Consider the following 16,067-nt stretch of genomic DNA (forward strand, 5'->3'; position numbering starts at 1 on the left):
GTCTGTTCTCTTTCACTTTCACACATGAACTTTTTCCAGTGATCCTATTTCATGTTCATACCAAGCAACCTACCAGTTTTTCCATCTGAGATGCATAATGTACAGATTCATACACCACACATCAGCAGCATTACTGTTCAGGGCTACCACTACACACGGGAAAGCAGATCACAACCAATTAAACAAATGTAACCTGGAATAATTCTTGTAACTGTGTAAGTTCAAGTCATTCTAGCTGTGGTACATTCTATACCTTGCTTGATAATGACAAAGATTTAGGAGCTTTTCCCAGATCCTAGAGATTGCAGGCAAAAGCAATTTTAGTAAAACTATCAACAAGAATATTAATTCTGGAAGGTGTTTACAGTAAATACCTGTTCTGGATCAAACAGTAAGCCACAAGGGTAGCATGGACAACTCTCATGTATTCAAGGGGTGTGGGGGAACTACTGCTCAAGACAAAGAAGTCCTAACTCACAAACTGAACCAGAAGTGAGATTAATGGGCTTTCTGACCACATATGGGAATGGGTAAATGATCCTGCAGCCCCTCCAATGCTCAGCTTGTATCATGTTTCATTCCTTAGGCCGTCTGGTATACGTACACTGCATTATTTAACTCTTAGCTGAAAGTATTTATAATAAATGGAAACAAATTACTTTAATAAAAAACAACAACAAATACCACCAGCGTGTGACAGTTCCATCAGCCAAATAAGAATGTGAGTTAGAGAACATAACAGGTCATAGAGCCTTGCCTTTATGCATTAGTTTGTTTACAAGGTAATTACTAACAAGGTATTAAAACTGCCAATTACTTGAGTGACGAATAAAATTTTCCTTGCAGTAAAAGTGTGCTCCAGCAGAAGCCAGCAATTTCCTGAACTGGCCACCTCCTAAATTGCAGTGTGAAAGTGTTCAGTTATAAGACGGCTTGCACAGTACTGTCTTTGTGTCAGCATTGCTCCATAAAACAGAAATTCCTCACAACTGGCAGGATAATAGCCCCTGTATTACAAACTTTAGTTGGACCTAATGGAACCGAATAAAACCCTTACACAATCTTCAGAGTAGCACTTACACCATTACCGGACACAGACCAAGTTACAACAAAAAAAAAACAAAAAAACCCCAAAAAACCTGCAACTTGTTTGCTGCAGGAAAATTTTTCTTTTTTTGAGATGGTAAGGCCATATTGAGGAGAGACGAGCAACTCCTTTTGCTCACTGCAACTGCACTACACATCATAGTCCTAGTCCATCTCACAATCAGAATCAAATCAGCCCTCCCTCACTGCACCTTCCTGCTTAATATTTGTAGAAGTTACTCAGTTGCAAAATAGCTGAACAGTTCACTCCCTATTGCTCCAACACCCTAGTCCAGTTTCTCTTCAAAAGAATGTAAATACAGTAATTCACATCTGAAAGATTATTCAGCACTGAAGATATCCAAATAGTTCTAGTTTAAGACCCAACTTCAGTTACAATGAGAAAGTTTAACTCTGATTTGATTTTTCTTCATAATCATCGCTTCAGCAAATTCAAAAGAATAGTGTATCACCCACCTCCAAACTACCAAATCATCATCAAAATTAGTCAAGGACACATTTGAAAACACAAGCCTATCTAATATCAGGACAGAAGCAAAGAGCACAAACGTGGACACAATGCCGTAAAAGTTTTTTCACTAAGAGGAGGGTGGGGATAAGAAAACCCAAAGAAAAATCTCCTGTGTGATGGTACTATTGCTGTGTTCAGACAAAAGGAGCTGCATACACTTCACTGGTTTAATTTCACAGGCCTTCAAGGCGAGATGAGAGAAACAGAGATTCCCTGCAACAAGAAAACCAGCACATCAAGTTTGCCCAGAAACGAACCTGCAGCAATTTGGTAACAATTTCTTTATGTGGAAGGACCAGCAACATGCTACAGCTTCCTTACAACTTCTTCAGTTGCATCAATAGCAGCAGGAGCACCAAGGAATGCAGATAAACCCACCAAAAAGATCTACATGAATTTAAACGTGCTTTTTGCAATCTGAATGCCTACACCCTGACTTACAGCAAAAAACCTCACAAACCAACAACCATGAGTGCATACAGCCTGCTTTAATTACTTCTACATAAGCCTGTGCAAATACCAGCTTAAGAGAGAATACCAGTTTTTCTCTATGGGTAAGAGAAACCTTAGCTTTCCTTCTCAACATTCAGGACTTGAAACGTACCAATAGGCCAGAAATCGTGTAACAGCCCTCTTAATCCTGATCTTAAGATTTGTTCTATATAACCAGCTGCCATGTATCTGACATAATCACTTGTACTTTCCTCACTCTGGGGAAATAAAAAGCAGGTCAGAAACTTCTGTATCCATTTTGTTGAGCATCTACTTAACACCTTTCAGATATAAAAGCTCCTAAATGTTAAACTTCCCCCCCCACTATCCCCCCAGTTTTTAGAGCTATGAGACAGTCATACTGTCTCTTGATAAAGATTATCAGTATGAAATGTTTTCTACCTTAGAAAAATATCCACATAAGCTGCATGGTCCTGATGTGTTGTAACTCATCATGCACATTGTAACATGGAAAATCCAAGGCAGAAACAGATTAGGACCTGAAGTCCTGTCTTTAGTTTCTCTTTGAAATCTCAGCACAAAAAAACCACTCCTACACTTCCAGTATAACTTTTTCTTCCAGCTGTATCATGATCTGCAGCACTTTAAAAAACTTTGGATCTCACCCTACTATCCAGACAAGGAGGTATGTGTAGGAGGCTGGAGGTGGAGCAACCTAGTAAAAAACAAATTGTATAGAAAGACAGCTTTGGAGAAGAGTCCATGCAGCCTGCTCTGCATAACTGTTAGATATAAAGTAACTGTCTTAACATATCTGTATAACTGGACTAACACAGTACCTCCTCACCCTCAACTAAGCCCTGAGAAGCAGAATAATCTGAATCACAAAAAGGAAATTAAACCATAGTGGAATCTCCTGCTGGAAAACAAGAGTAAAGAGGGGGGAAAAAAAAGCCTTCTGCTAGGACTGGATGCATCTTTCTGACCAGTGATGAGGCTGAGACACGGAAATTCACGGATGCGTAGTCTGACCAGACTAGAGCTTTTGGAGGCAGCCGTATCAGAGTCCTTACAAAACTAACATGACTGCCCATATCTGAGCACCTTCTGGGTGGTCTCCACTGCGTGACACTACAACTCACAGCCTCCTTTTAAATGTTTTTTGGTTTTTCACCTGTTCTTCCCATCATTCACTAGCTGACATCATATTCATATAGCTGGCATATTCTTTCTTACAGTCCCCCTCCTCCTCTCCCAAACTCCTTTGGGAGCAATGATGTAAACACACTCTGTGGAAGAAAACTTAAGCAAAAAGAAAAAACAAATTATGTTAAATGCAAAGGACTGGAAATGCTGGAAGATACATACCTTGTGGTTTTTATGATAAAACGGGACAATTTTAAGGAACTCTTATCTCTGAGAAGAGCCTCAGTGACTACTACTTCAAGAAGAGCAAAAATGTTCTCTTTTTCTTCAATTTCTACTCATTTGAGTACTGGGCAACATTGTAATGAACAATCACATTACTTAAAATACTGAAATTTTAGTTTTAAGCAGAATACTACCCTTACAAAAAAGCAGCCTCTGATATGAATGGGACTACATGCTCTTCTCACCATTAAGACACCCAACTGGGCTGAATTAAGAAAGTCTGGTTTTGGTTTTTTTAATATTTGCAAGTGTTAGTCATAGAAGTATTGCAAGTGAAACTCTTTTTTCTCCAAGACAAAGTAAGCAGAAATAGAGCCCAGATTCCGTCTCACTTCCAGTTCTACTGGTAGGTTTACAAGTCTGATGTCTCTCTCACATATGAGCTTCTTGCCTTCCTTGCAGCAAGCAGTTGTTCCTTCTTTTGAAGGTCTCCTTCATTCCATGATCCATGCCTCTCATTCCTCTTTCAAGCCATATGTCAGAAAGACTCTGGTTTTATATTTCGTGTTTTTTATATTACACAGGCATAACAGAAAATGAAAACTCAGAACTCTGTAGGATACTGATACCCTGTCCAAAACTTGAAACCAAAGGTTTATTGATTCCCAAATCAAACATAAACTGTGAAAGGGGAAAGATGCAGACTGAAACAACTCTGTGATCAGATCAAAAAGAAAGAGACAAATCCAAACTTTCAAAAACATGATACTTCCATAACAATTCTCTTCTGATTCCAGTCATAGTACCAATATGCAACTAATTAAGTTTTCCTTCCAAACTCTCTTCTTAATACCCTGCTGTCTGTTTCCAATTCAGTTTTCTGGCTTTTCCAAAATAATCACAAGTTACTTAGCATGTGATAGGCAAGTGAATGTATAAGTTCATCCCTTTATTTTAACAACTGCAAACAAAAGCAATGCAAGCATAACTATTTTGGCAAAAGCTGACAACAGGAATAGCCCATTGCAGACTTGGTGAGCTGTGTGACAGTTAATGCTAAAATCTTGGAAAATTTGAAGTATGACTTAGATAAAATTAGCATAGTTCCCTTATTATAAATCATCTTTCTAATCTAATGTATAGAGCTCCTAAATAAAAACACCTATTCTTTATCGTTACAGAGTAACCCCCCCTTTTAGAGGGTGCAGACCAAAGTATAGGCAGTTTAGACTGCACACCCCTCTAGATGCACCCCTAACTTCAATCATTCAAGGTGAGCAATGTTCCCCCATCCACTTCTCTTTCACTCAAGGCACAAGTGATTTTAATGCTCTATTGCAATCACCACCACCAATTCTCTAAAATATAATCCAAACACTTATGCCTGACCTCTCATTTTCATTTTCACTTCTCTCATTTTCTATATCATATGCCCCACTCCTCTGTAAAATTCCTACCACTCTTCCATTCTCTCATATCAGAACAGTGCTCTCTATTTTTGTTGTCCATTACGATTATTTTTAATTCACCTTTTCCTTTACCACTCTGATCAGAAAATCATGACAGATTTATCCACTGCAAATAGCTCATTAAATTTGCATTCTTTTCCATTCTCATTGCAAAAGCATTAATCTAGGCTCTCACTCACACAATTTTTGCTACAACAAACTCTGGGTTTCTATGTACTTCTCTTTCCCATCATTCAGCCCAAACTGCTGTCATAAAAATTGAGTTTCCATGTCTGTAAGTCTGACTAAGTCAGGTTTCTTTACAAATTCTTTCATTTACTTCCTCTTAAGTCTCCACACCAAATGTCAAAGACTGCAAGAGCTAATTCCAGTAACTTCCTTGTTCAAGTTTTTTGCTAACAACTTCAGACCAAGTCACACATGGTTTACCACCACTCTCAGTTTTGGGACATTCTCCAAGTAGCCTTATGCCTGAAGCCCAGTCTGGCATTCCTCTATCCCTTCTTTCAATCCTTCTTCAAAACATACTCTTCCAGGCAGCGTCCAAATCTTAATCCTTCCCATAATAAAGTGGTAGCTGAAGAGATGACAAGGATGTAAAATATTTGACCAATGTTTTCTTCGTACTGGGATCCAGACTCCAGTTTAGTATGCTAGCTTTATAAACAAACAATACCACTTTCTCTGGCAAGCATAGAAGGGAAAGGCATTCACTCCTAGTGAATGTAAGCTTTCATTTTCAGGAGTTTCATCTAAACATCTTTCTTGTGACTGCAGCTTTCTAACTGCATACCGAGACAGTGTTCTCTGGATTTTACACACAGCTTTCACTCCCAGACCACTGTGAGATGACACAGGCAAACTTCTCATACCTATCCTTCTGTCTTTACTGCAGGCCTTTCACAGAGCTTTAAGTAACTGCCACAAAGTGCAAACTATCACTCTTATTTCCAAACTGTCAGCTGGGACAAATGCATTATTTACTTTGAGTGTTTGCTTCAACTGAATTTTGTTTCTCAATATGACTATCTGAAGTCTGATCCAGGATGCCTATTATCAAATAACATACATAAATACACTTTTCCACATTTTAAACAGAAAGGGACGCACAATACTAAAAAAAAAAAAAAAAATCCCTTCTCAATAGTAGAAGGGATTGTCACTTTTCTTCAGTAACTATGTTTGTGCATAAAGTAAGATAAGTAATCAGGCTGATTTTGTAATGGCTGATCAGAAAGCTAAATTTAAAGCTGAAATAGTTTTTCTTACTATGAAAACTTGTGACCTACGCAGTCACCGAGGACTGGCTACTTTACAGTTCTTTTGTCCTGTATTTATCTCCTGACCTTTTCTTTAAGTACTTTTTGTTCATTTACAATTTTAAACATCCAGGATACAAGATAAATCCTCAAAGTCAGTAAATTTAAATTCAGCACATATTGACAGAAAGACATTACAAGCTAAAGGCTGTAGAAAACCTTCAGAGAAGTGGCTTGTGGATTCTGTTCATCGTCTAACAAACACGTGGCCACATTTCAAAAAACTGCCTCAATTTTGGCAGCACTTTTAAGTATCTCCGAACTCAAAAGTGAATGGCCCCTGCCTTAAAGGCTTCCTGTACAGACAGAGTTGGAGGATTCCCCCAGCACAGCAGAGAAAAAACCTCTACCATGTCACATTTTCGTTATGTCTCTAATAAGCAGAAGATTTCACATTCTAAGAAAAAAAAAAAAGTGAAGCAGGAACCTAATATAAAACACACATTAATGTAAGACTTGAAAAACATTCCTGACCTGTGAATCATTCATGCACCCTTTAAGTTCCACACCACGACTTTTTCATTTTCCTCTCTGGCTTTACTACAATCAAGTATTTGTGTTCTAGACTAATATGATCAGTCCTTACAACGTAACAACTTGCATCACCTACGCCATATGCTCTAGCGCCTTTAAATAAAATATCTCCAACAAAATGTAAAATTACAAGTCTATTTAACACGCCATTCTTGAAAACTGGTCTAATGTTAGAATTTCACTATATGCACTAAAGACTTGTGCATGAACAGCTCTTCTAGTACCTACTGACTACAAGTGCATTACTACAGAACATATCCTGGATGTGGGCAATGAGAAACATGGGGGCTTTAGAACTAGTTTTGCATGTATGTTTTGATAAGAACAATAAATTCTAGTTGGAGAGACAGGATACTCCAATAGTCAAAGCTGTTTTGTCTCTTCACAGTCACTGCCATCTCCCATTTTTCACAGTACTCAAGGATACAGTGTACTGATGATGTTGGACTGTGTCTATAACTATATATTTTTTTTAATTCTGCGAGTAAAAGTTGCATGGGTTTCTTACTTAAACTGTATATCCTAAAACAAAATCTTACATAACATTGTTGAATTTGCAAATCAGTCTCTTCCTTACAAAGTACTAGTAACATTAGAAGTAGTTAACATTTTCAGAAAAATTTTAAAGTAAAATCCCTATGTAAAAAGCAGTTGGTAGTTAAAACACCAAACAGGACTTCTAGACAAGGCTATTGTACTTACACTATTTGCTTTCAATCTGTTTCTGGATTTTACCCCTAGGTCCAAAACTACAACTGCAATAGACCTGAAAGGCAGTATTAGTTTTCTTCTCATGTGTCAAGATTGCTGGTTCAGGCAGATTTTTAGGATAAATAGGACAGAATTGGTACATCTTGGATAAGCAATGTCATTAGAATGGAAACAATACTCAGAACTTTCACTTGTTCTCCTGGAATGGGCATTAGTGCCCATTTTTGTACCTGATACAAAAGCAATCTATCTATCTTGGAATAGTAAAAAGTAAACTGTTTTTTCTCCATGAAAAGAATAATTCTCTACTATAAGAATTTAAAGCAATTCTCCATTAATTTAACTGTTTTTACATTTACTTCAGGAATGCAAACTAGAAAACTTCTAACATATTTTCCTTCCAGGGATAGATAAATATACTTACATTCGCATGTGTGCTGTCTGCACATTATATACCTGCACATTTATATACCTGTAAGCAGTAGTTAAATCCAATACTCTCCTCAAAAGCTTATGTTGACAGCACGTGGGGGACCTGACCTCCTGGCTAGAGCTATTATGCCAACAATCTCTAGCAAATACCCAAACTTCCCTCGTCCTTCATATACTGCTCTCTTCATGCTTTCTCTTATGGAAGATTATATAAAAGGGCTTGGTGGCTGTGCAAAAAGAACACCCTGCAATTTAATTTTCAGAGACTTGACCTACACCTCCTGACCAGATATACCCCAAACTACCACCCATGTAGCTTACAGTAGTATCCAGATTCCCAGGAGGCTCACAAGCTCTGCTCACAAGCTCTAACAAGATATATACTCATCACATGAATAAAATCACAGATATATCTCCAGCCATTTAACGAGAGTGTGCCTGAATATCCTTGTATACTCCCTCCTTCACACTGACACATCTCCCAGGGTGGTGGTGAGGTGGTGCCTGCCTGATACTTTTCATTCCCAAGATGCTCAACCCTCAACTGGCATTGCTAAAAACAAAATATTAGCATTGCTGTTTCATGTTACAGACAGACCGGGACCATGAGACTGGGATCATCTCCTGTTTTGGTACGTTTATCCTGAATAATTCATTAGTATGTAAATAACTCATTTAGATAAAATATCAACTGGATATCTAGAAATGAGGTAGCTCCAAAAATGGAAACTGGACTAACATGATAATCCACTCATGCTTGTTTATATCCTTCAAAGAATTCAGACATACATGGCTGTGTGGAGATACCTGCACTATTATGGAGACATATCAGCAGTGTAATTTCCTCTGCAGGGCAAAAAAATTCTTGCAGAACATGTAAAATGCCAAGGCTCCCCAACTCAGTGAGTATTCTTCACAAATCAAAGAAAAAAACGTGTAATAGAGCTTCTTCAACAATGAAGATACTGGCAAGAAAATACAGCATTCCTTGAAGATTCCTTGGAAAAAAAAAAACAGCTGGCTTTTCAACTGTCCGTAATGAACCAACATATATGTATCTCATAAGAAGTGTAATCAAATCTACAAAACTATCACTCTCTTTTCTGCTATCACTTGAAAGCCAGAACAAAGACTCAACATGGAAACAGTGGTTTGCTTTGGAAGGGCTTCACAACCCCCTTTCTTATAAAAGTTTAAAATCCTGGAGAAAGTCATCACATGTTTCTCTGAAGAGTGACTCTAAAACTTTAATTGTTCCATATGTGTTCTCTTCACATGACTTAAGATATATTAAATCAGTTCAATTCAATCCCTTCAAGTAACACCCACCACAGAAAAACCAAATGCTAGGGTTTCTAAAAGAAACCCTAGCATTAGATTGAGTATCTGTCCATTCATGCTACCACAATACCTATATGTTTTTATGCCAAACAGCTGTATGTTTATTTCTCTTTATTTACACTATTTTCTATGAAATTAAGTTTAATATCTTTACATAAATAATATCCAACCAGTAAGAACAGGAGGCTCAGGGAAGACCTTACTGCTCTCTAAACTACCTGGAAGGAGGTGGGAGTTAATGGAATTCTGTCATGATTTAACCCATCAGGATCTCAGCCAAGTCTCTTCTCTGAAGTAACAATAGGACAAAAGAAAATGGCCTCAAGTTGTGTCATGGAATGATTAGACTGGTATTAGGAAAAATTTCATCATGGTAAAGGCTGTGAAGCATTGTAACGGGCTGCAAAGGGAAAGGGATTAAGCCACCATCTCTGGAGGTATTTACAAGATGTGCATATGTGGCTTTAACAGACATGGTTTAGTGGTGGCCTTGACAGTGCTGAATTAATGGCTGGACCTGATAATCTTAAAGGTCTTTTTCAACTTAAACAATTCTATTATTCTACTCTAGGTTTAAAGAAAAGCTGTGCAAAGGAGACAAGATGATTTATTTTTGGACAATACAATACAATTCTAATTTTATGTTCTATGTTCATCTGTTTTGATATAGAACAAACAATTATCTTAACTACTGTAGTAGTTAACAATAAAGTAATTATTTCTGCCATATTAAATTCCAGGAATCTCTGCTGTAGTTGTAGAATAGGTATTAAATCTCAGCTGTAGCACAGTTACGTTCAGTAATCTCCTTATCCACACACAGAATTAGAATGAAAACCAGCTAACACCCAACCAGAGCAACTTTAACTGCATTAGTAGTGTGACAAAAACTTTTAGAAAATACTTATTTTTCTTTCAAGTGTTAGCATATACAGATCTAGCACAGATCTAACAAAGATTTTTCCATGTTTGACTGCCTGAGTAAATGTCCCAAGCCATGCACATAAGGATATGAAACAAACAATTCAACAGTGACTGATAATTATTTATTCTCTCAAAGGAATACCAAAATTTTTGCACAGCTGCAAAAGAATGATTTTAGCTTCCTCTAAACAACAACTGTTGAGTTTCCATAAGAAGGAGAAATGCTAAGAATTCAGAAATAAATCAAGACTATATAAACCACTTTATTATGCTAACATTTCTAGCCTTGTAGTAAAAAGGACCTTAGCAAGGTGGTAAATATATATATATATATACACGCACATATATAAAAAATAAATAAAATGTTTAGATCAATTACATGCTTGAATGCTATGCCAGTGTAAAAGTAATGTCAATGCTACTGCAAAATAAAATATGTGCTTAAATTCAACAGTTATTTGTCAGACACCATCTGCTTTTTCTTTCACTCTTTTCTGATTCTGATCTGTAAGAAACCACATCAGTATCAAATGTCACTTAGTTCTTATTCAAACAGAGCAGCCCAGACACAGCGGCTGCACCAGCTGACTTGGCTGACCTAGGCCTAGAGTAAAAACAAACCCCTATAAATCACCAGATGTAAGCAATTGAATAGTGATCAATTTAATTAACTGAACAGCTCTCCAAAGTTTATTGTATTGTTTTAACCCTTCAGGATTCTTCAAGAAAGGTAACTTGCAATTTGTATTCAAGGACAGGACCTGGCCAGAGGGATACATATTATTAGCTTTAGACACTTTAGATTCCCATTGATAAAACACAAATCCCACACATGAAAATCAGGTCTTTTTTCCTAACTAACAGTATGATAGTGACTACTTTTCTACATCTTCCTTCAACACTTTATTGAAACAAAATCATGAGTAATGCCAATGCTACTGCACAGAAAAGGAATCCAATTAATTTATCGTTACAATATCACAAATAAGATTTCCTTTAAAATAAATTTTTTGTTTATGGGCTCTATATGCCTTTTACCACCTTATAGTCACATTACAAATGAACACCAAGTAACTGACTCATTTCTTTCATGAAATGCAATGAACATGGACACAATCACGTGTCACAATTTTATGTATTAACTGCAGTAAAAAAAAAAGTGCCACATGTTAAAATGGGCTCCAAAAAAAAAATTTTCAAGACATTGGCACAGTATCTTCTAACCTAGATACTTGTTCTGAAGCTGCATCTCAAGGGGATTTCCCTATATCATCCAGTGAAATTAATGGAGTTCTGCCATGATTTAACACATCAGGATCTCATCCAAGATGCACAACGACAGAGTAAAAGTCTTGTTTTAAAGACAGCACTGTACCAGTTTGTGTAACATTTACATATGCTTGTACAGTGCCTAGTACAACAGGACTTAGGCTTCTGGGTACTACCACAACATAAATTAATTCTAATGCAGTCTTTGTATTTGGGAAGCACAAAAACTACAAGGATTAAGCTCAATTATACACATTATAAAGAACTACTAAATAATATGACATAATCAACTTCCTAACCACAAGCTGCTCTATTTCCAATTATTTTGCTTTAATCTCTGTAATGTACATATTTCCATGAATGTTGTAGAGTCAGTTCCACTAACCAGGGACAAGAGTAAGATTTACTTACAAAGACAGAAGAGTTATATTTGCTGAGACTGGTCCCAGATCCGGAATGATCTCCAGTTCATTGTTGTTCAACTTCCTATTAATATTACAAAAGAGAGAGTTAACTTTGATGTTAATCAGAAGCATGTACATTGGACTTGCTAAACTGCTGAACTGTGTCACCTCAAAATTAAAAAATAATTCCAGTTTCACTTAATGTGAAATATCAGAACAGCAAGTATCTTTGTTGTTCAAGCAACCATCCCTAGAGAAATAACTATACAATTAGCATACACAAACACAGGTTGGGTATTTTTGGTTGGGGTTTATGTTTTGGTATGTTTTTTAATTAAGACAAATTAACTTACACTTCCTGAAGACTATGAAGGTGATCCAAGATACTGGTCTTGATTGAAGATAATTTGTTGTGACTTAAGTCCCTATGAGGTTACAAAAATAAACAACCTGTCAGTTTTGCCATACGATATCAGGTAAAGCAGTGCAATTTCAATCCAAATTATGTTCTCACTTGTCTCCAAGTACATAAAAAGATTCCTTTTATTAGCAAAATTATAACAAACTTATTTGTTTACACAAGGTATAAATACACAAATACAAATGTAAATACCTTGATCACTGCTAGCAGTGTCAAAGGAACTCCTAGTATCTCTGAACAATATAGAACTGTTCACTCGAATGTGCATAGAACCCATGGAAAACATCTTAAGATTTTGACTCAGATACACCAACAACCCCTCTCCCACATCCCCTCACAACAAAAAAACATGGCTGTAACAACCTCTTGGTTACTTCAACAAGGAAAATTCAAAAAACAATAGTCATTGTAGTCTCATTCCTTGGGTTAATGATAATATTTCACTCTTTTCACCCACATCTCAAAAGCAATGCAGAGCTCACAAATACACCATGAGGACCACAAATAAATCGCAACTGTATTTGCATGCTTCCACAAAATTCTGGACACCATTCCCACATAACCAAATTTAATAGTGATCTTAAGAAATAGCAGAAGAAAACAGACATAGCAAGGGCTAATTCTGAGTTTTAAGATGTCTATATACTGGTGATATTAATACCACACTTAATTACCCTTGAAGAAGTAGCTTGTGCCATGTTGAAGATCCCAGTATATACTGATGCAGCTTATAAGCAATTGTTAACACCTTTGCAGCACCGGCTACGAAACAAGTCAGGTACTAGAAACTCTTCTTGACCCCAAGAAATATTTTTTCCTTACAGGTCATGCATCTTTGTACAGTGTCATGCATCCTCTTAAACACTTGACATCATACAAGAGTCCTAAGAAATTTTTTCTGTAGCCTCAGAAGTACTGGAAACATAACACAAATAAGAGTGACTGTAAAGTAAAGGACAGAAAAGCTAACTGCAGGAACTCAAACCTGCACGTCTCTAAACCTCTGCACAAGTGGTACACACTCACAACTCATCTTGTAACCATAACTAGCTCTGTTGAGGGCTCTCAGTCACTCATCCACCAAAACATACACTTTTTTGTTCCCCTACTAGATTATCACTACCTCACCAGCATCAATCCAGCCATCTGCAAGCATTTGTTCCAAGTTAAAACACTGCATTTATCCAAGCCAGCTAAGAAAAATGACATTATTTTAGTCAGTTCTTAAATTCACTCCAGTGAGTGTTTGTAACGCAGACACATAAAAAAATGAATCAGCACACCTCAGCAGTGAGCAGCTGTAGTATAGGTAAAGAGTGCTTTAAAAAGCACCCTTTTGAAAAAAAAATTGCTCACACTCCATGATATTTTTCCCCATGCTAATTCAGCACTTAAGAGTCATCCACCATACCTGGGGTCCCCACCAAGCCACACAAGCATGAAGTGTCATTCCAAGTTGAATCTATGAGGAAACTACACGATTCCTCACTTTTTCTGGGTAAGATAACTCAGTAGAGTCACCTGTGCTGAGCACACCAAACACAGGTCTGACTGCCATGGACATGTCTACTCTCCATCCACAGTTCCCGAAGTGAAGAAAGCTGATGAACAGCACATCCCTACTGCACGCAGACCCGAACTGGCTTAAATGAAGCTGAGTTCAGGATCTGTGCTAGACATTCGGCCCTGTGACTAAGCCCTGAAAACCCACAGATCCAGAGAACTCCAGTCTCCCTGCATCCATAACTCCACATCCTCAGATGCAGGCGGAATTCTGCAACCCAGCCAGGCACCTATGTTTCCTTAGCAGAACATGTATATAGTAAAACTATTTTAGATTCTCCCAACTGACTCATTCAGTGTTGCCAGGACAGTTTCATCACCACTTCTGTCCTCTCCTACAGTTGGCAATTAAAAAATATCCCCGTAACAATGACAATTAAGCATAAAAAATAATCCCAGGCACGTATGTGTATCATGAGGGGTACCACCAGCACTCAGCTGTAAGGTGTGCTCTGAGCCAGCCAACTGGACCAGGCCCAGTGAGTTGCTGAGCTGTGGCATGAGAACCTGGTTCAGAGCCACAGGCAGGGAAAAGATGGGCTGTGCTTCCCAAGCCAGGACTGCACAGGGCAGAGCTGCAGGTGTGAATGGCATTTTCCAGAACAAAAGAAGGGGCTAGGGGAGAGGGAAGGGGAACACATTCCACCACCTTCAGGTGGCCACAGAGGGGATGTTTGCAGAGACTCAGCTCTGGACTCCAGCACCTAATGCATATGCCTTGACTTTCGGGTGTCTAAACCCCTATAGATTTTCCTCTTAACAATGGAAAACTAATGCAGCATCAATGTTTTCAAAAGCCCACTAATTTTAGCTCCACCATTATGATTTTGAGTTCTCCTGAATATTAGGTTAACCACACTAAAGTTAGAGGACTGCATCTTTCACTGCTTAAAAATTGAGTGCAAACATTCTCCAGGCCATACACTGGAGAAAAATCCCTTTGTTTAACATCTGAATGCATTAGCTTCACAGATTTGAAAATCTCACACTGCATTCTTAAGTGTAAATACTGAAAAACTATCTGATACAAAAATCTAGACAGAAATCTAACTTGGTCCTTAAAGGCAGAGCAGAGACAGTTTTTACCCTTAAACTTAATTCAATATTTGGCTTTAGTCTCTAGGTATTTTAAGAACTATGCAAATAAACAGCCAAAATTCAGTTAAGTTATGGCTGTTAGTGCCTAACATGTTACTTTTGTTCACGCTTCAGACAAGACTTAGGAATCAGTAATTATTTCAACAAAGAGCTTTCAACACTACTGCTAAAAACCTGCATTTCTTCATTTCACCTAAAAACTCTGCAAAAGGTTTATTTAAGGCAAATTTGCCTAAAGGACCTACCAGACAGTAACAGACGTGAGTAGATTTGTTCTGCTGGAGTTAAAACATGTTAAAAAAAAAAATCTGGCAAAGTCCTTAAACTATAAAAATCCTGCAATTACAACCACTGCTGTGCATGATCACCACACTGGAGCCAGACACTTTCACTCATAGCTTAAGCTCACATCCATCTGGAGTCTATCAAGGCAACCGTGAGCGTAACTAACACTAGGTTTCAAACTACTTTTTTTGGTGTTTGTTTTTTAACACTAAAGATACATTCACTTTTTCCAAGTAGCACCTACTTTAAAAAATACATACATAAAAATTTCTTATGCCTGGTTTACTTACACCAGGTTGTCAAACACAAGATGGAAAAAAAAAATCCCAAAGCAAAAAACCAACAAAAAATGCCCAACCCTCCAGACAATACTGAATTGCCTGTTTCATACAGTATATATGCCTGTCTACCAACAGTTACATAAAATACGTATTATACATATTTTATTAAGCATTACTTCAGTACTACTGGCATAGGAAACTTCATGAAAATTCAGTAAAAAAAGCCTTGCAAGTTACATTTTAAGTTCAATCAGAGTGGCTGGAAGTGAACCAAGAATTAAAATATTTGCCTTTCACTAATAATCTAAGTGAAGCCTAAACCTGTAGAAGTGTTTCAAACTTATAAGCACTGGATTGGTACAATTTTTTTAAATATAAAAATCTATCATCCCAGTTGCAAAGCTACAAGTTTGTTTCAGTCCAATTTGCATTTCTCAACATACCTTAAAACACGTATAAAAAAAAGGTGGAAAACTAAATTCTATTTTTCCTTCACAGAAATGGAACTGACATTGTTCAAACATTATTACTATGTCTTTTCCACTTCTGAACTTTCCTTGTATGTTAAAGCTAA

At 37.3% G+C, this 16,067-nt stretch overlaps 1 protein-coding gene across 4 annotated transcripts in view; it reads right to left on the reverse strand.

Moving 5' to 3' along the window:
• The window catches only part of LRIG3 (leucine rich repeats and immunoglobulin like domains 3), a 41,578-nt gene that overhangs the window by 21,803 nt on the left and 3,708 nt on the right, over positions 1 to 16,067 (reverse strand). For all 4 annotated transcript variants that reach the window (XM_064422520.1, XM_064422521.1, XM_064422522.1 and 1 more), the window contains exons 2-3: positions 12,199 to 12,270; positions 11,853 to 11,927 (exon numbers count right to left, since the gene is read on the reverse strand). In XM_064422520.1, the coding sequence (XP_064278590.1) occupies positions 11,853 to 11,927; positions 12,199 to 12,270 (147 nt within the window). The remainder of the gene's footprint in view (positions 1 to 11,852; positions 11,928 to 12,198; positions 12,271 to 16,067) is intronic.

Source organism: Passer domesticus, chromosome 5 (assembly GCF_036417665.1).
Source record: "Passer domesticus isolate bPasDom1 chromosome 5, bPasDom1.hap1, whole genome shotgun sequence".
NCBI classification, from domain to species: domain Eukaryota; kingdom Metazoa; phylum Chordata; class Aves; order Passeriformes; family Passeridae; genus Passer; species Passer domesticus.